Here is a 20277-nt window from a genome sequence, read left to right as displayed (position 1 = left end):
GCTTTCAACATGTCCTTATATCACCTCCTTTGGCCCCTAAGGCCAGTTGAGCTTGTTTTGGGAGGTGCCGAGCAGCCATACAAACCATGTGACCAGTCCACTGACTTTGTTGGCTGAATGACAATGGCTTCTTGCTGGTCATATCTGACTCTACCAGGATGCTAGTGTTTGTGCACTTATTCTCCTAAGAGATATTTAGGGTTCTCCTGAGGTAGCGTTGATGACATCGCTCAAGTACTTTCGAATCATGCTTGTGTGTTGTCCAAGTTTCCCATGCGTACAGTAGCGTTGGAATAACTTCCAGGCAGTATTCAAAGAGCTTTGTCTTGGGATAAAAGTCCCCATTCTCAAAGACCCTTTGTCTCAGGCGGGCGAAAGCCGAGCTTGCACGGCTCAGGCAATGTTGGATTTCCACATCAATGTTGACTTTAGCAGAAAGACGAGATCCAAGGTACGGGAAATGCTCCACGTTTTCCAGCAGTTCTCCACTGACTTAAGCAGAAGGTGCATGAGATTGTCCCGTCGGTGAAGGTTGGTGGAGAACCTTGTTCAGTGTGAAATAGCAAAATGTCGCCACATTTAAACCACGGGTATTGGAAACAGTTTAATATCCGTAAGGTACTGTAATGCAGTATGACTTCCACAGTGAATTAAACACCTTCTGAGAGGAATTACAGGTCCGGTTCCCCCATCACGTCCCTCCCCAACAGCTGGGCACATCCCACCTCACACTTCCTCTTTTGCCCAGTAACAAAAGGCTGGGAAAACAAACTGGTGCCATATCACCTCCCTGCTGGGAAAGTAAATAAACCCCTGCTAAATAAGTCATTAGCAAGGCAGGATCTAATAAGGACCTGATGCAGTTCATTAGGCACGCTTGTGCTTGTGTATGTGCGCATACACTCTAGGATAAAATCATGTTTCTTAAAAATCCCTAACGAAGACTGGGCAGGTTTTACTTTAACATGTTAGCAGGTAGGAGTCTAGGCTTCACCAGGAGCAATTTTACACCTTTTCAAACACAAATTGTCCCGTCTGCAATGTCCTGTCTACACTTGAGTTTTCCAAACCTGATCATTATCTCATTGTGCAAATCCATCTCTCAGCCCTTAGGGCTTGCTTACACTTTTGTTTTGTTTTTGCAGAAAAAACCCTTTTCTGAGGGGGGAAAAAACTTTCCATCCACACTACAAAGCTTGTTATTCTGGAATACCAGGGCATTTAACTCAGAATAATAACTCCACCAAAATAAATGATTTTCGCCAACCCTCCTTCCCCTTTCAATTTTGAAATTGACTCAGTGTGTACAAAGCAGAGGTAATTATGACTTAATTGGCCTCTAGGGAGGCCTCCCATCATTGCTCTTATTTCAAAACTGGGATCTCTAGTGTTAACACTTAATTTCGACATGCTCTTGCAGTACGAACGCTCTTTTCAGAAAGAACTTATTTCAATGTTAGAACGTCGCAAGAAGTTATTTCTAAAAATCCCTGCCGTGTAGACGTAGCCTGAGAGAGAAACCAACAGTTAGCCAGGTGGGGGCGGCAATCAGAAAGATGATCCGAAAAAGAAATATAGGAGAAAAGCAGCTGAATGGCTAAAAATTGGCTCTCCCTCCCCTGCCCTCAGTAATTTTTATTAGATTTCAGTTTGGGACAGAGGGTCAATAAAGTTTTAACTGCTGACTTGGAAATGCCTTCCAGGCTCCCGCTATTTTAGTAAAGAGGATTCTGGACTCTGAGAAAAAAACACCGTTATAAAGCACGGGGAGAGAGGCAAAAATGAAACTGAGCTGCCTGCCGGGGGACAGCCTAGGAACTAGAACACACCCCTCTGCAGCCTCTTCCTCCCATTAGTTCTCCTCTCTGGGGTTCACATGTGGTTATCATTACCAAGGGAAATCTTTATTTATTACCCGTTAGCAGAAAGGAGCAGACAGTAATTAAACAGTTTTGTTTAGTAGACCCTGACATGTGGTGCAGCGAGTTCTGGTAACGCTGAGGCTGCACTGAGAGAGCAAACTTGCAGGAAGATGTGTTTGAGTTTAGCAGATTTCATCAGATGCAGGCAATGTTCCCTAGAAGCTGGGCGCTTGTGTGGCTGCTCAGGAGAGATTCCAGTGTGGCATAGCTGATTAGCAGAGCGCCCAACCCTCAATTTGTGTTTCTCTGGGTGGTGCACATTCACACATGCCTTGGTGCACAAAAATTTATTCTACCCATAGATGCAAAAAAAAAAAAAAAAAAAAAAAAAAATCTGCACCTGGGGGGAAAAAGATTAGAAGGAACATTGGTCATGACAAGTGTCCCCTCTAATTTTTTCCATCCATGTGTGGCATAAATGTTTATGTGCACCAAGGCATGCACACATCTGCACCACCGGGAGAAACACACACCTCACCCCAGCTAGCTGTGGGCACTCTGCTAATCAGCTGGGTGGCATTTGAATCTCTCCTGGGCAGCAACCCAAGGGCTCAGCTTATAGGGGCACTTAACAAATCTGAGCTTGCAGAGCTGAAATAGAGCAGGGAAAACACCTGGATTGGTTTGGTATGAATCTGAGGGCTCAGGATTCAGCGGTTCCCCCTTCTTGCCCCTCCAACCCAGCTACAATCTCCACATCTGAACAGCACTAGGAGGTACACCAGCGAGAGAGAGACACGTGCCGAGGTTTGGATCTCATCTGTGTCTGGGAGGAGGCCACTCATTTTGCAGAGTGGATTCTAGCATCCAAGCAGGTCTGATTGACCAGCACGTGGGGAACAGCGAACCCACATGGACCCAGAACTGGACGATGGGGGACAAAGAAAATCTATTTTCACAGTTACTTCCGTGCAGCAGGCACCCTTCCTTCAGGTTCCTCTCCAGAGGGTTCTGCGCAGGATCTGTGCGCTGAACATTCAAGGAATTAACCAACAAAAACAAAATTGGAGCTATTAAAAGCTATTTTCCCTCCAGCCCAGCAGCCACGTGGTCTTTAATAGATATTACAAGTGACTCCTGCACCGGATTCCTTTAGAATAGCTCAGTGAAAGCACATCCTAATTAATCTCCCCAATGCGGGAGTTATTGCTGAACTACTGACCTCGCTTGCAAGCAACTTACAAACAACCTCTTCACTTCTGTGAGTGTCCCATAATTGGACCAGCCAGATGTCCTTTGAGCCTATATGCAGCTGGTGGTTTGTTTGCCTGATTCTCATAATGCTAATCTGCTAATATTGCGCCCCCGGCCCCAACACCCACTGAGTTACAAAAAAGATGCATTAATTACTCTTCACTAATTTCAGAGAAAAGGCTGATAATAAAATCAAAAACCCACTGGGCCTGATCAGTGCTTTTCTCCGGATGGACTAACCCGGCATTACCGACGATAATTTAAGCCTCCCAAATTCCTCCGCTGGGTATTATCTCAGGGATCCAAGTGAGGAAACTGAGGCAGAAGGATTACGTGACTTGCCTGCGGTCACCCACAAGTGGCTGGGACAACTGGGATTATAGTCTTGGAATGGGGGGGGAAGAGGGGTCTTCACACTGGTGCTGTTTTCATACCATTTCTAACTTGAATGGACTTACTCCTGATCGCTCCAGTACCAGTGAGAGAAGGATAAGGCCTCAAGAAGTCCCCAGGTGCTGGTTCAGTGCCGAGATCTTAGCCCATGTTGCATCCAAGCATCCTCGTCTTACCAGGATGTGCCTTATTTACCTAGATCCCCTCAGTTTTCCATTTGAATTTACTTTCTCATCTACATTCTTGCCAGCCAACAGAGATACACCCAAGGGTTTCACTTTACCCTGAATTCCTGCACATGCTGCAATGCATGAAAGGAACCACTCGCAGTTAGCTCGGCTGCTCTTCTAACAGGTAATTTATTAAGTGCTTCCACATTTCGAACACACGTGAAAATTTCCAGCCTTCCGTGCCAGACTTACAATGCTCCACATTCTATAGTGCTATTATTCTGTGGATGTCATCCTACCCCCAGTCCATACACCTGTGAAACACAGGAATCCCATCAAACTTCCATGGGAACAGGGCTCAGGCCCAAATTAGAAGTACCAGCACTAAGGCCATTAGCCAAGGCTGAGCTGAGAGATTTGCAGAGGGAGGTGATCAGAATAAAGTTTTGAGGTGTGAGGGTGTTGAATCTCTGGAACTACTAAAAAAAAACCCAAACAAACAAAACAAAATGAAAAATAACTCTTGCACTGTTAGTGCAATCTGGTGCCTTGGGACCTCAGAGAAATTTTTCTTATATTTCCAATCCAATTCCCTTTCAGATCCATGGGACTGACTTCAGGGACAGCTGGATTGAGCCCTTCAAGTGCAATGGAACAGGGAACACCAGGAACCTCTGGGAGGCTCAGCAGGACCCACAGAAGGCCAGAGCCCTGCAGAGCAAGGAAGTCTCTGTCTCTGTGTGAGCACAGCCTGCAGAAGAGGAGACAGAGATGTATCACCTGCAACGCTGCATCACACAGCTGGTTCTTAGCTCTCTGAACCAGACCCCATTGCCATACAAAAGTTAAAACTGACATTGAGGGTGTGTCTGTCTATGCAGCCCAGGGAAGCAAGCGACCCTAGCTTGGGTTACGTGACTGAGGCTAGCAGGACAATGCTTTCAAGTCAAATTTCAGGCTGGTGCTCAGAAGACTTCAGGGTGGGTGGTGTTCTGGGGGCAGGGGAGCAGTAACTATAGATACAAAGAATGGGTGCGGGGGGTGCAATCAAAGACATTTGAGAACTAACGAGCTAAGGGACCCAAGCAGCGTGACTCCCTGTGTCCCAGCTCTCTCCCAGATATCGCCTAACCACATCGATATTTATGGAACATGACAGAGAGCCGAACCTCTGGCTTCAGGGCCCGATTCTATTAGGCACAATGGTTTAGCTCCCCTGATTCCAGTGATGCTCCCCCAATGTAACAGAGAGCAAGGCCCTGCAAACACAACACCGCCCCTCTCACGAGGGCCCCCTCGGCGCTCTGCACATGAACGACAGTCGTGCGAGGTAGGAGACTAGCATTCACATGCACACCCACAGGGGCACACAGACGGTGAAGTGACCTGCCCAGAGCCAGACGAAGCACCCGCAGACCTTGTCTACACTAGGGGGAAAAAAAGAAATCACCCCCAGATAAGCAGTTCTAGTCATGCCATTAGCATAGCTAGAATCGACGTATCAGGATCGACTTCCTGCCCTTGTGTAGATGGGGGCTCTTCGCGCTCGTGCCAACATTCCTTACTGCATGCGCTAACACGGAGTACCAAGGTTGACAGCCAAGCCCAGAGAAATCAGTTTCGCCACGTTTTCACGCACACTGCAAAAATCAAACTCCAGAAGAGCGATCGCAGCGTGGAGATCTTCCCGTAAGTATAGCCACACTCTGAGTCACTTCTGAGCTTCCTGAATCTCATCACTGCACGGTACTCCCTCTCTGCCTGTACTGTACTAGTGGTAAGAGAAATGGATGCTTTTAAATGGGTTTTAAAGGTCAAAAGAGAAGCAAGAGGCCAAACTGCATGTGGAAGGGAATTCAACCCATCAGGCAACAGATGAGCCAAGATCTAATATACACAGCATGTACTGCACTGGTTCGCAGCCACCCACTGATATAGCAGCATCGATTCTAAAATCAGAGAACCTGAGCTTCTTCTGGTGTATTTCAGCACAGCCTCATTGCTACACTGATCCACACCAGCTGAGGATCTGGCCTAGTACGTAGTGTGACGTACAGAAGTTATCGTGGCAGGGAGGAGAATACAGTAGATGTTCACTAGGCTGGGAAGAAAGTGTGGAAAGGAATCCAACTCAAACAGGGACCACAGAGGACTCATTTCTGTGTCTATCTTGTCTGTTCTGAAGCAGCCTCATGCCTTCCTGGGCTGTGCTGTTCCCCATCCCCCTTTGCATGGGAAATAATATCCAGCTAGAGCATAAAACTGCTGGCCAAAGCAGCGTTTTGAGCAAGGAGATCTGTTCTGGGCAGCATTCACCAGCACGATGAGAAACAGCACACTTGGGAGACGATTTAACCTGAACAGCAAGCGCCACCATGCACATTAAGTTCAGGAAGAAAAACACTGTGAAGAAGCAGCATACAACAGCTTAGGGCTGCAGGCTTTGCTCTTCTTGGGGTTCTACTGCATTTCAGAGGACAGCAGAATGAGTGCAGTTCACTACAGGTTGAACTTCTCTAATCCAGCATTCCCTGGACTGGCAACATCCGTAATCCAGCATGATTTTAATTAGCTAGACGGCCACTTATCATGAGTGTGGCCAAGTTACCCACGGTCCCATAAAGTTTGTTTACAGCCACCAGTCCTGGCTCTCGGTGTTCTGGGCTATTATTTAGCTCAAATTTACCCCAAATGTCTTCTAAGAGCCAAGTAAGCTGTGGAAGTGTTAGTAATGCTGCCAGACAATACTGACCTCCCATGGTCCAGCAAATTCTCTTACCCGGCACCTGGGTACCGGACTAGAGAGGTTCAACATGGACCTGCAGCAGTAAATGGGCTTGATTTTGCAAATTCACAATGCTTCCTTAGGCAAGTAATTCCACTGAAGTTCAGCCACTCGTTTGAGTATGAGGGTAAAAAGGTCCAGGCCCCAAGCAGGAGTCTTTCCTTTTCAATTACACTTACAGTGGGGTTACCCAAGTGTGGCCCTATATCTTGTCATTATAAATAACAAGAGAAGTGGGGCAAATGCTCAGATTTAGATCCAAACTCTGGAGAAGTTGGAGGTGCTTACATCTGGGCTCTTGGTTTCAATCTCTCTCTAGAAGCAATATAAGATCTAAGGGCTTCAGAATAAAAGCCTTTTTCCACCCATAAAGTTTTAACCTGGGGGAAAAAAAGCCAAACATATCAACACGTGATCTGTCTCTGTAAAACTGATACGTCTCTCTGTTGCATACAGATGGTCTCGGACCACTCACAATTCTCTGGCCCAGGATTGTTACTAGAGTGCACGCCAAGGCCGTTCGTCAACTTACAGCGGGGGTGGAATGAAAAGCTCCTGCACCAAAGGACCAGTGCTCAGCCACCTGACCTAAAGGAGAATCCTGGTGAGTAGTACAGGACCAAGGGCACTTAGCTGAGCTGTTCCGATTCCATCCAGCAGAGGGAAGTCAAACACATTTACACTAACAGGTCCATGTGGTGCTGTCTAAAATACATCTCCACCATCCAGGCCTGAAAGAGTCTGAGGCACAGACTCGACAACTGGATCCGCCAAGTGCATCCTGCCATGAGGCCTGGCAGCCTTAAACAATTCCTCACCGAGGGGAGAGGATAAGGCTCCCAGGCCAGAAGGAGGCATTGCATTGCAAGTAACCTCACCCGCAGCAGCCAGAGCTTGGCCATTGTGGCCATGGGTCCCCGTAGAGAGATTCAGGTTATGTGAGGGCCCCCCCACAAGATTGGAATGTGGTTCACTACTAGGCTTAATCTTGCCACAAGACTGGCAGACCTTAAAAGCCCGAGAGCAGGACACATCTCCAGTTCCACTCTACAAGATGGCTGCCAGCACCACACAAAACAATGTTTTTCTCTAACCAGCCAACTGCCTACTAACTGCCACCAACAATTCCTGACTACAGGATGAACCTCTCTATCCAGAACTCTCATCTGGCAATATCCATAATCCAGCATGGTGTTAGTTTGCGGGACAATCACTTCTCAAGGGCGTGGCCAAGTTTCCCAGTGCCCCATAAATTTTGTTTCCAGTCACCAGTCCTGGCTCTCAGTGTTCTGGGCTGTTATTCTGCTGTAATTTACCCTAAATGTCTTCTAAGAGCCCAGTCAGCAGTGGACGTGTTGCTCGTGTGCTAGACAATATTGACCTCCTGCATTCTGGCGAATTCTCTTATCTGGCACTGGTCAGGTTCCAAGGATGAGGTTCGACCTGTACCAGACACGGGTATTGAGAAAAAACTTGCAGAAGCAAAGGCAGGGAGTTCCAACAACCACCCTGGGCAGAAGGAACTGAAGGAGGCCTGGCTCAGCTCTCTATGCTGTGCTCGAGATAGGAAAGGGGACTTGGGCCATCCTGACCGGTATTGCTAAGGGTAAGAACTCTCCAACCACTGTGTACTGCAGGCACCAACACCTGGACACATGCAATTGCTCGAAGAAGAACATGTCTTTCAACGTTCGAGGTGGAGCAAAGGCAGACAAATTCCTACAGGCTCCAGAAGTTTGGGACTAATATTCCTTTAAGATATCCCATCTGGTTCTAATAACTGCAACCCGCCCCAGAGTGCCCGACATCAATCCAACCACATGAAAGGAATAAGCAGATCCACGAATTGGCCAGCGTGCAGCAGCAGCGATCAAAATGCCGATGCTGTGAAAGGACAATACCAAATAAGCTGATCTAAATTTTTCTTTGCTTTTTAATTGCTCGTTCTACCCACTGGCTTGTTAAAACAAAAGGCTGCTCACTCCCACATTGCAAAACAACTGCTGCGCTCGTGAGAAGTTGCCAGCACGGGACCGGGAGGAAAAGCAAGGGGGTACTTCGCAGAGGACCAGGTAAACGTGATACACAGCCTTTTGGTCTCTTTGCCTTGCAAGCTCCATGTAATGTTTGCACAGCATTCCAGACCCAGTCCCTGGTGATGGGTGCTTTATAAATCAACGAGCAATATGAATACATGCTGGGGAGGTCCCCAGTTAAAGTTATTCTTAACCCCTATGTAGCACTTTCCTTCCACAGATTTCACAGCATGTAGACAAAGGAGGTGGGAATCACTAGTCCTGTGTTGCAGACAGGCAATCCCTGGCACTAAGATTAAGTGACTTGCTGTAGGTTGGGCAGCAATGGGGGACAAAGTGAGAACTAAAACATGAGTCTCCTAATTCCAAGCCCAGTGCCCCAGCCATTGGACGGCGCTAGCTTCCACCACCAAAACTACAGACAGACCTCAGCTACCACAGCAGTGAGTGCTGAACGATTGCCAACACAGCCCATCAAGAATACGCCTGGCAAATACACACACGCAGTCTTCTAAGGACCCACTGCACCAATCAGGATGGCATCACAGCCGAAGTTTCCAGATCTAGTTCAGTCCTACAAATCCCTCAATCTCTGGAAGGCCCTGGGAGGAGCAGAACGTGCACCCCTTTGCAGGCTGATGGACAGTTTGAGAACACAGTGTGCTGGGGCATTTTTAATCCAGCAGCTGAAAATCACATGGTGCCGTTTTGACCATGACCCACGACCGCCAGATGTTTGCAGGACTGTGACATTTTGCACAAAGTCAAACAGCTCCCTGCTCAGGGTACGTGGAATCCCCTCGCTGCGCCTTGTCCCCCGGAGGAGTGTTCAGATTTGTCACCCATCTAGCACTGCAGGGAGCACATGGGTTCGACAGAGCCTGATCTCTGTCTCAGCACAAAGGGGGTTTTGCACCCACAAGGGAGACAGCCTCTTTATGCCGGAGGGGGCCACACCTATTCGCCAAAGAACATGCTGTTTGCTGCAACCGTTTCAAGACTGCCTACAGACATGCTGGCCGGCCGAATATGGCTCGTTGGCTGCAACCATAAATACTTTCAGAATAATGCGGCTAGTTCGCTTCAGAACTGATTGGATACCACGGACGTATAACCTAGACAGATGGAACCCCACTATGCTCCCCACAGAACGCCCAGCGCTGAGACCATGAATAGGAGATACTCAATTCCACAGCATGAGAGGTGTCTTGGAGAACTAGTACCTGTGGCCATAGGGGAGAGAAGACGAAGGAGAACCTGCTTGCTGGTGGGCTCAGGAAACGTAATCAATTCCAGTGCTGCATAGTAACAAGACTGTATGTCCAGCCTGATCTGTTCTGCACGACATTAACAGTATTATAGGTTGTACCTCTCTGGCCCGGGACACTCTGGTCCAGCAATATCCATGATCCAGCCGGACCACAGATGTTGCCGGAGCAGAGAACCCAGCAGCAGAGGTTGCCAGCTGATAAGCGCCCCGCGGGGCCACCTGGGCTAGGGGCAGGTGAGGCCAGTGGCCAGGGCAAGGAGCTCAGTGGGGACGCTCATACATCCCCCAGAGCCCAGTGCTCTGATGTCCCCGGATCCGACAAACTCCCTTGTTCAGGACCAGACAGGTCCCATGGGTGCTGGACCAAGGAGATCCAACCCATCTCACTTTTAGATTCAATTGTTAGGCTCAGCTCCCCTCCCAGCCATAACACCCTTTTCTCCCTCTGCCCCCTCTTCATTTCACACCCTGTCTATCGCTCCTTACACATGGAACTGCCCCTGTAACACACAAGAACCTGCTGTTTTGAAAACAATGAACAGAGGGAGGAAAGGCAGAGGAGAGAAGAATAAGCAACATTCCCCACCCCCCCAAAAACAGGTTTTTCTACAGTTTCCTGTGAAATTACAAATTTCCTCCTAATTTTAAAACACTTCTAAGAAGCTGATCTGCATTAAAGTTAATTGAAAAAAAAAAGCTGCAAAAAATTTTAATCAACCATTTCTGCCATTTTTTTATTTTGAAACTGCACCAAAATATTTTAAAAAAGTCAACCAGCCGCCCTCCAAAAAAACCCCAAGCCACCACCAAACATAAGAACATAAGAACGGCCATACTGGGTCAGACCAAAGGTCCATCCAGCCCAGCATTCCATCTGCCGACGGTGGCCAATGCCAGGTGCCCCAGAGAAGGAGAACAGAAGACAGTGATCAAGTGATTTATCTCCTGCCATCCATCTCCTGTCCTTGGGCACCATACTTTATCCCTGGCTAATAGCCATTTATGGACCTAACCTGCAAAAATTTATCAAGCTCTTTTTTAAACCCTAATAGAGTCCTGGCCTTCACAGCCTCCTCGGGCAAGGAGTTCCACAGGTTGACTGTGCGCTGTGTGAAGAAAAATTTCCTTTTATTAGTTTTGAACCTACTACCCATCGATTTCATTTGGTGTCCCCTAGTTCTTGTATTATGGGAAAGTGTAAATAATTTTTCTATATTCACTTTCTCCACACCATTCATAATTTTATATACCTCTATCATATCGCCCCTCAATCGCCTCTTTTCCAAACTGAAAAGTCCCAGTCTCTCTAGCCTCTCCCCATATGGGACCCGTTCCAAGCCCCTAATCATCTTAGTCGCCCTTTTCTGAACCTTTTCTAATGCCAATATATCTTTTTTGAGGTGAGGAGACCACATCTGCACGCAGTACTCGAGATGTGGGCGTACCATAGTTTTATATAGGGGAAGTATGATATCTTTTGTCTTATTATCGATCCCTTTTTTAATAATTCCTAACATCCTATTTGCCTTACTAACTGCCGCTGCACACTGCACACTGAACCCATGCCTCAAATGGTCCGCTGAGCTATCACAGCAAATCAAATCACTTTCAGTTTGTCTATATACTAGAACCATCTGACCCATCACTAACTTGCAGTTGCCTTGGACAGCTCTAAAAAAAATGGCAGCTGTTTAAGAGCACATAAAAAAAAAGTACGACTATTTGGCCAGGCAGCAAAGAATACTGCCCATCAACTGAAGCTGCAGGGGCAGTGGGCTGCTTTTTTTTTTTTTTTTAAACTTAACCTCGCTCACATTTGACCATGACACCGAGGTCTACAAATCTACCCTTGTAAAATGGGCAAGGCGATCTTTAATGGCCACAAGGAATTCTTTTCTGCAACCACAAACATTTACCATCTCATGTTACGACAGTACCTCCAAAAGACCACCACCACCGAACACCACGTGGATGAGAACAGCAAACTCTCAATAGAAGGGACTGATGCAGGGGCAGGGGTGTCCTTTAATCCCAAAAGTTTGTTAAATCCAAGGGTTTACTAACTCCTTTCCACTCAGCACCGCGGCTCCCTGGTGACTCCTCCAGGTCCCAGCCATGCTCTGACCTGAGCGCGGGGTCTCCTTCTGGCTCTGAGCTGCTTGTGCTCAGGGCAGAGCACGGGGGATCCTCAGGCAGCAATCTCAGCAAGGCGGGAACTCGGTGGTGGTGCGGGGCAGTCCCAGCCACAGCCAGGGACTCAGCTGTGGGGAGGGGAACCTGGCGGTGGTGGCTGTCCAAGCTGTGGCCAGGGACCCTGTGGCTGCAGTGGTCTGAGCTTAGGGGGGGACCCGGTGGCAGCTCTGGTGAGCTGCCATTTACAGTACTGTACTCTACTTTTTTTGGGTGGTGGGGGAGGGCTAGCAGACCTCCACTATTACCGATGTCCAGTAAAACAGGGTCCGTTACAGCGGGAGTTTAATGTACTACTGATTCAGTACTAAAGCAACTGCAAAGAGCTCCAACTTGCAGCGTTGACTTTTCCTCCCAAATGCAGACACTTCTCTAGAGAAGAAAGCTGAGAACGGAGACGCACACTCTCCTTAAAGCCCATCAGGGATGGCAAAACATGCTGCTGTAAGAAGGCTACGTGCAGATACAACAATGAGGGGAGCCACCATTAAAAACCCGCCATTGGCTAGAACAGAACATATGGTTTCATCTCGGGTTCTGACAAGCACAAACTCAGCCAAGAAACATGCCGGTGGATAATCTCACCAGCAGTAACGCTTATGAGAAACACTTCCTTTTTGCTGCTTCAGAAGTGACTGGAAACAGTTGTGTGTGATTCTCATTCTGAATAGCAAACGCAGTCAACCACAGCACAAGGTGACTGGCTTGTAACAACTCTGATGATTCAGATCTCATCTCTGATACACACTAACATGTGTTTCACTTCTGCTTGTAACTCACCCCCATTGCAAGAAGTAAATTAAGACAGCAGAGTCTCCTTTTAATTACATCTACTCGTGGGGACATGGGAATCACCAGCAGTGTGCAGAGATGTGCTGCTCAATAAAGACTTGTAATTAACTTAGTATTACACTACAAAAATCCCTAGATGTGCACAGCATTCATTCTGCAACCTGTAGTATTGACCCACTTTTTGTTGGCTGACTTAGGAATGGGCTTTTTCACGGCTACTGCACAGGGAGGGCCCAATCTTATTAACAATTGAGATGGAGAAGAGTCCTGATCATTTGGGAGGTCTCTGGGAAGTTAATGGAATGACTCAGGTGCTACTCAGAGCATTTGTAAGATCAAACCTATCTGTAATCTACTAAAGGGATATTTGCAGGTTTGAAACCCTCTAAAACCCCCACACATATACGGGTGCTAACAGTTATGCCTAAAAGCAGTAAAAGTGAAGAGAAATTTTTGCGGCAAATTTCCCTCTTCAATTTTTGCATATCTTTTCATCTGAGCAATGAAAATGACCTAGCTGATTTCACTTTTGTTTACAATCAGCGTTGCAGTTGCTGTATTGATCCGAGAGAGACCAGGTGGATGTGGTAATCTGTTAATGGGAGAGACAAGCTTTTGAGCTTAACTATGTGAGCCTGAAAGCAATTCTCTTCCACTCACAGAAGTTGGGCCACTAAAAGATTACCTCACACACAGACAGTTACTAGTTAACTTCACCATTGGGTGTCAGACAGTAACAAAGGGGTGGGCAATATGCAGCCTGTGGACCAGATGGGGTTTGCCAGGGTTAGTCCCTAGTGGGCCATCAGATGTTTCACTCACCTGCAAGTCCGCAGGTATGGCCACTTGCAGTTCCCGTTGGCTGAGGGTCACACAGGTGAACAACGCATCTGACAGCCCACCAGACGTTAATGCTAGTGAGCCCCATCTGGCCCACAGGCCACTTATTGTGGGTCCCTGCACTAACACAATGCTATATTTAGATTGTGACTCTGGAGGGAAAAGTTTAGCTTAAAAAAAACAAAACTGGTTTCCACTGGAATTTTCAGAACCATTTCTACTGGTCTTAGATTGCATGAAAAGTCTTTACAAGACCAGCTTTTGGTTCAAGTTCAATCAGGCAGAGAAGAAGGTCTCACGCTTAAGGCTTTGTATTGAGACTGTGGCACCCCAAATTGAAGTCTGTATTCTGCCAAAGGTGCCCTGTGCGACTGTGGGCAACTCTCATAGACCCAAAATAGGAAAGTAACTTGCACTGAAATCCACGAACGTTAGGCATTTACATACTTTTGAGGATCCATTCCTTAATTTCTCTGGACCTCAGCTCCTCATCTGTAAAATGGGGATACCAACACTTCAGCATGGATGTTTTGTGAGGATAAATTTATCAGTGTTCCCAAGGTACTGAGAGGAGAACAATGCAAGTACAAAGGCAGACACACGCTATTGCTTTTAATAGCTCCATCGGGAAAAATTCAACTGAGTATCAAGGCTCTGTAATTTCAAGCTATTTGGCTTTGCTTGTGCAGAAACAGTGAGATTGTCACTACCTGTCGTTTAGTGGGAGGAAAGAAACCACTGCCAGTTAAGAAGTTCTGATGACTTTGCTTAGATAGGACAGTCATATGACCCTTAAAAGGAATGCACTTAACACCCGTGTGATTAGCAAAATTCCTCCACATCAGACAAAATTCCTACAAGTCTTCCAGGAATCAGATGTTCCCTTGTTACAGTTCTCAACAGAGATTCCACAAAACTAATTGCTGAGGGGAAGTGATGACCCCTTTAAGAAAATAATGACCATGAGGAACATACATTAAGATGAAACCAGTCGTACAAGATTGCTTCTCTGGGACAACATGCTAAGTACACCATTCTTATGAGCGTTTACATTAAAATTAAGCACAATTCGTTCATTTTAATGTACCATTGTAATAACTGAGTTCTTGTTAATAGCAAAAAGCTGTTGAACATACAACTTTGGAACACAGCAGAAATTCTGGCGTGTGGCGCCAATTTAACAAGTGCATTTGCAGGTTTTGAAAACAACAGTGCTTTGCATTTCCATAAAGGATCTAAGCATGTTTTACAAATATCCTTCCAGTAAAGCCTGCATGCCCCAGAAGGAGAATATTTTAATACCTCTATTAAAGGTGGGGGAAAAACTGGGCAGAGAAAATGCTGGATGACTATCAGTAAGTCCTGTAGTAAAGCCAGGTTTTGTCTACACCAGGGATTCCCAACCTATGGGTCGGGACTCAAACATGGGTCATGATTAGATTCGTTTAGGGTTGCCAGCAGCTCAGAGCTGCATGTAGCTCTTGAGGAAGCCATTTGTAGCTCCTTAATGCTGCCATATCCAGCAGCTCTCTCTATTAACAGAGAAGCATTTACACATTACAAAGACAGTTTCTCCACCTTTGATATAACCTTGGGCAAGTCACTTCAACACTGTGCTTCAGTTTCCCTATCTCTAAAATGGAAGTAGTAATAGTGACCTCTTTGGAAAGAGCTTTGAGGGCCACAGAGTAAAACTGATAGAGGAGGAGCTAGGTATTATTGTAAATGCTCAGTAAAAAAGCAAGTAGTACCCCCCATAGTATTTGTGGTCAGAAAAGGTGGCCCTCGAGCTAGTATCCGTGTCACCCTGAAAGACTTGCTGGGCCCCTGGGCAAGCGGAGGAGGAATGGCTCCATGCTCCTGAAAGAGGCGGAGCCCCAGGTAAAAGGGGCATGGCCAGGGAAATGAGCCCTCGGCGCTACCCAGAGTACAGCACTCCGGTGGCGAGTCAAAGGGCCCAGGGCCCTTTTGAATCACCAGGCCAAAGGGATAACTGCCCTCTCGTCTTCTCGGATTGGAAGGCCAGCACACCAACTACCTACCTCCACATAATTCAGGACTCCAACAACAGGCTGGGCAGTCAACGTCTGCATGACACCACTGCAGAGCAAGAGAAAGACAACAATTATTAGCAATTGTCAGCAAACTCCTAGCTTTCAGCAGACGGCTCAACACAGGCTGCCACATCACTCCCAGGCTGGCTATCTGAGCCACAGCAAAATAAGGGTCAAACCAAACGACAGACTGACGGAGGGCCTAGAGATTCGTTATCTAAAACTTAAGCAAGGATCACGAGCTACTTGTGCAGGGGGAGCCTGCAGGGCATGATGGAAGAACCCAAGGCACCTTGCAGGCTGTGGTTCCTTGGCCAGCTCGCTACCTAGAGAGCTGGCCTTGAAGCAGGGAAGGGACTACATTTCCCAGCATGCCCTTAAATGCCAGCAACAGGATTGGGGAAGGGAATGAGAGAATATTGTTTTTCACTTACAATAGTACAGCAAGATCCCAGAAAGTTAATTTCTATACAACCTTTATTTCTGTATAATTTTTAACATAACAAAATCATTTTACCAATCACTGTTTCCACTCACAATTTTCATTACTCTCTTATGCACACTTCTTGCACGACTGTTTTGAACTCCTTTTTATTTAAAAAAAAACCTGCATACATAAAAAGTGCACACACGCTCACACACCCAAACCCCAGGAATTTCTGTGTAGGGGCCTGAAATGAGACACCTATACTGGACATTGAAGCAATAGGCTTTACTTCAATGGATGGTATTGCTACCCGATCCAAAACTGTACGTGTGTTCCTGTCATTGTATGCTGGTACTTCAGTCAGGCCAGTCACCTAACAAAGCATTTAAGCACATGCATAATCTTCAGCATGTGCTTATGTCCCTTGACTTCAAGGGCTCTTAAGTATTGTACTGTATTGAGTTCGGGTCACACAAACAGGAGTCCAAGTTGTACGAAGGATTCTTAACAATTCATATGCTGTTTCTAGCTATAGTAATTGTCCCATTCATAATAATAGCCTAATCTGATTATAGGCAAAGAGCAATATTTAAGCAGCAGATGCAGACGTGAATCTATGACTATTGTTTCAACAGATGACATTTGCATATCTTATTTCAGTTATTCCTTCTCTATTTTGCTTTGATTGTCTGCCTAATAGAATGTCTCGCGAAGAATTAAAGAGCAAGAGACTCATTCAGGGAGGAAAAATAGAAAAGGAAAATAATGCAATCTCAGCTGTCAAAATGGATTACGTGGCATATCCAACATTCAAATGCTCCCCACAAAAATTAAATGGCCCCTTTGCCATGTCTAAAGAAGAGTTTCTCTCTGTACCATTCACAGCTGGAAGGAAATATTAACAGACTGCAGGCTGCATTTTTAAAAGCATTAATTTATTTCACTTTGCAAAAAGGTTTGTAACGGAAGAAACCACAACGCACCCTTGCCAGGCCGTGGTCAGATCTGATCCCATCTACACAGGAACGGCCATGCTGGATCACACTGGATCCGTTCTTAACTACTGAGATTCCCTCCTCTCTGAGAACCCCTCACTTCCAGATTAAGGATGTTAATGACTAACCCGGAAGCCTCATCAGCGCGAAGGGGCTGGAGCAGCCCTACTTGCTGCAGGAAGGGCATTGTTTCAAGCCCCGCAGTGGGGCGGGGGGCACTCCAGCCTGGCTGGAGCAGCTCCAGTCCCCGGTGAACTACACAGGAAGGGTTATGCAGCTGGGGAGGCCACTCCTCTTCGGCCCCAGTCCCTTTAATTGGTTAAACAGTAGGTTAGCCTGCCATTTAACTGGTTACCCAACTAAACAGGGTTTTACATCCCTACCCCCCATCGCGTCCACACAAAGTGCTGCCAAACGCCACCATCCTCCCTCCCACAATGTTCTACCTTCTTCACTCTCCTTGCTGAATCTCACCCCCACTTTTCCCTTTAGTCTTCAAGTTCAGGCCTTTAAATCACCACACAACTCTGCTCTCCACTTCCTTTCCTCCTGCTGCCTTTGTATATTGTTGATTACCCTCCTAAACGTTCCTTGAGATCCTCTAAGCCAGGGTCTCTGCCCATCCTTTCTAAGTCTCTGCAAAGCTCCCAGACAACAGTCCCTCTAAACTTTTCTCTCCACATGTGGATTTTTGCAGCCACGTGCAGAATAATTTTATTTGCACTGAGGCCTGGGCGAATGTGCACCACCCACAGAAACAAAGCCTACCTGTGGGCACTCTGTTAATCAGCAGGGCAGTGTTTGACTCTGTCCTGAGTAATCGCACATATGCACAGTTTATAGGGAACACTGCTCCCAGCATATAGTGGGAGCTACTGCAAAAACAGTCAGTCAATGTGAATGATGATAATGACCCCTGGAAGGTCTGGGAATAATCTGCACAAGGATCTGCACAAGCCTTTCAGGGTAAAGTCCCAAGCCCCATTATACGTGAATAGTCTGAAGAGTCCTCAGGCAGGTGATGTGTGCAAGACAGAAAAAACTCAGAGCCCTCCAGTAAACAACTCCACTTGCTGGAGTAAACAGGCAACAAAGGCTAGGGATTATTTCCTACAGCCACTGAACTGCATGGGAGTGATTTTGAGTCTCACATGAGAGACAAGTAGAAGTCACAGGCTGAGTTACAGGCACTAAGGCCCTGTCTACACTAGAAAGGTTTTGCTTTATGTGGCAAGATTTTATTTTAATAACATATACTAGTTCCCCAGACAAAAATCAACCATACCACCAAGAGGAGTCTGCTGCTGGTCTAACTGCACCTCCAGTGGAGCTTTGGAGGGAGGGCATAGCTCTTCTTGTCACACTCCAACCAAGCTACGCTGGCAAAAATTTGTCATTGAAGTTGCTCTGCTAAAAGTTCTAGTCTTACAAACTCTTCTGGGCCCACCTCCCATAGACCTGCCTGATGGACCAGAGCCTCAGCCTGAAATATCTCCATCAATTTAAATGGAGCTCATTTGGATTTACACTGGTTTGAGAGCAGCATGTGGCTCTTTTTTTAGATCCTCCAAGGGAAATGTTCTGTTCTCCCCCTGCATATGTCCAAGTAGGAATTGAGCGCAGAGGAAATCAGGACAAAATTTTCCACCACCCAAAGCTAGACGTCTTATGCTGCCAAGGCCTCCAACTAGTTCTGAAGCTAGCGACAAAGCTACATTATTCCAAAAATATGTTTATTGTTCAACCCACACTCAACCAGCCAAACAGCCACCTGGCTAGTGGCTACCATGCTGAACACCATCATCCTACAGTTTCAATTTCTAATCCCTAGCACAGGGGTCAGCCACCCCTAGCACGGGTGCCCAGAGCAGCGTGCCAGCCAATTTTCATAGGCACACCAGGCAGGAGCTCAGCCTGGCCCCTCCTCCCCCATGCAGATGGGAGTTTGCTCAAAGCCAGGCTGCCTGTGGAGTAACAAAAGACCAGCTAATGCTACCAACCACCACAAAACAGTAAAACTCTGCACGTAAATTTATTAATGAAGCTGTCAGAAATAGGACTATCAGTGACTTCAAAACATATCGCTGGCACTCGGACCGCACATAAGTCAAAAGGCCAAATTTCCGCACTTTGCCTGGGAAAGTTCGCTGACCCCTGCTCTCGTAGATGTGTTCCTGCTGCCCTCCCCCTAGGCATTCAACAATATAATTAATACTTACCCAAAATACAACCAATTATTTACTCTCATGACTGGTATATTGTTTCTTTGCTTCCCACCCCACGGTGGTGACTGGAGAGCACGTGGGAAAAATCAGAACACTCTCCCCACCCCCACCCCAGGCATAGGGGTTATAGTTGCACCTATAAAACAAAGCTCCTAATACCAGGACCCCTTCCAACTTCCACTCCCGAGCTAGGGTGGTGGTAAATCAAGGGATAAGTAACACGCACCAGGGCACCTACCTATACTTAGTCCCGAAGTACTGAAAGAACACTAGGTACCGAGTTTTTGGAGAACTCATCTCTCCTTTGCAAGCTCGGATTTCCGCCGAGGCTGGAGTTGCAGCCAAGAAGGCTGTCGTGAGACCCTCCCCCTGGAGAGAAAGGGCCTTAGCTCTAAAATAAGCGCCCTTTCCAGCCCTGGTTGGCAGGGGAAATGACAGCGCGGGGAGCTCCTGGGGAACCACGCTGCAGTCTCAGCAGAGAGCCCGGCAGCAAGTCTCCGGCCGGGAGCGCTGCCCAGCTGCCTCCTCTGCCCGGGACCCCGCAGCCACGAATCTCCTCCTCTCCATTACCCTCCCCGGGTTGCTTCCTCGCCTTGAACTTGACGCGGCTCGCGCCTGCGTTGGTCTCCAAGCCACGCCCCTTTCCGGGGGGATTTTCATTCATGTCTCTGGCAGGCAGCGGCCCGGGGAGCCCAATGGGTGCACGTGGGAGCAGCAGCCAGGGAGCTTGCAGGGGCCTACAGGGGTTGGTGGCGCTGCTGCGTGCAAGGCTGGGCGAGCAATCGCCAGCGAGGGGCGGAGCTGATACTTGGTTGCGATCAGCTGTAGGGAGCGAGGGGAAGTTTGCGCACAGGGAATAAAGCGTGTAACTGCGAGGGCTTTGGGACTGACCCCAGTAATCCTCCCCCAGGCCCAGCGAGGTCCTGCATTGATAGGTGGCGTCTGCGGACCTGGAGCACAACTATGTTAGGGCTCACAGGCGTT

General features: G+C 47.3%; 1 protein-coding gene across 2 annotated transcripts in view; it reads right to left on the bottom strand.

The window, feature by feature from the left end:
* The window catches only part of PUSL1 (pseudouridine synthase like 1), a 74663-nt gene extending 54656 nt beyond the window's left edge, over positions 1–20007 (bottom strand). For both annotated transcript variants that reach the window (XM_074975986.1, XM_074975987.1), the window contains exons 1-2: positions 19886–20007; positions 15635–15692 (exon numbers count right to left, since the gene is read on the bottom strand). In XM_074975986.1, coding sequence (XP_074832087.1) covers positions 15635–15692; positions 19886–19953 — 126 coding nt within the window. In that variant the 5' untranslated portion in view covers positions 19954–20007. The remainder of the gene's footprint in view (positions 1–15634; positions 15693–19885) is intronic.
* Between the last annotated feature and the right edge of the window lie 270 nt (positions 20008–20277).

This window comes from Carettochelys insculpta, chromosome 23, assembly GCF_033958435.1.
Source record: "Carettochelys insculpta isolate YL-2023 chromosome 23, ASM3395843v1, whole genome shotgun sequence".
NCBI classification, from domain to species: domain Eukaryota; kingdom Metazoa; phylum Chordata; order Testudines; family Carettochelyidae; genus Carettochelys; species Carettochelys insculpta.
This window is presented reverse-complemented; position numbering and strand designations above follow the sequence as displayed.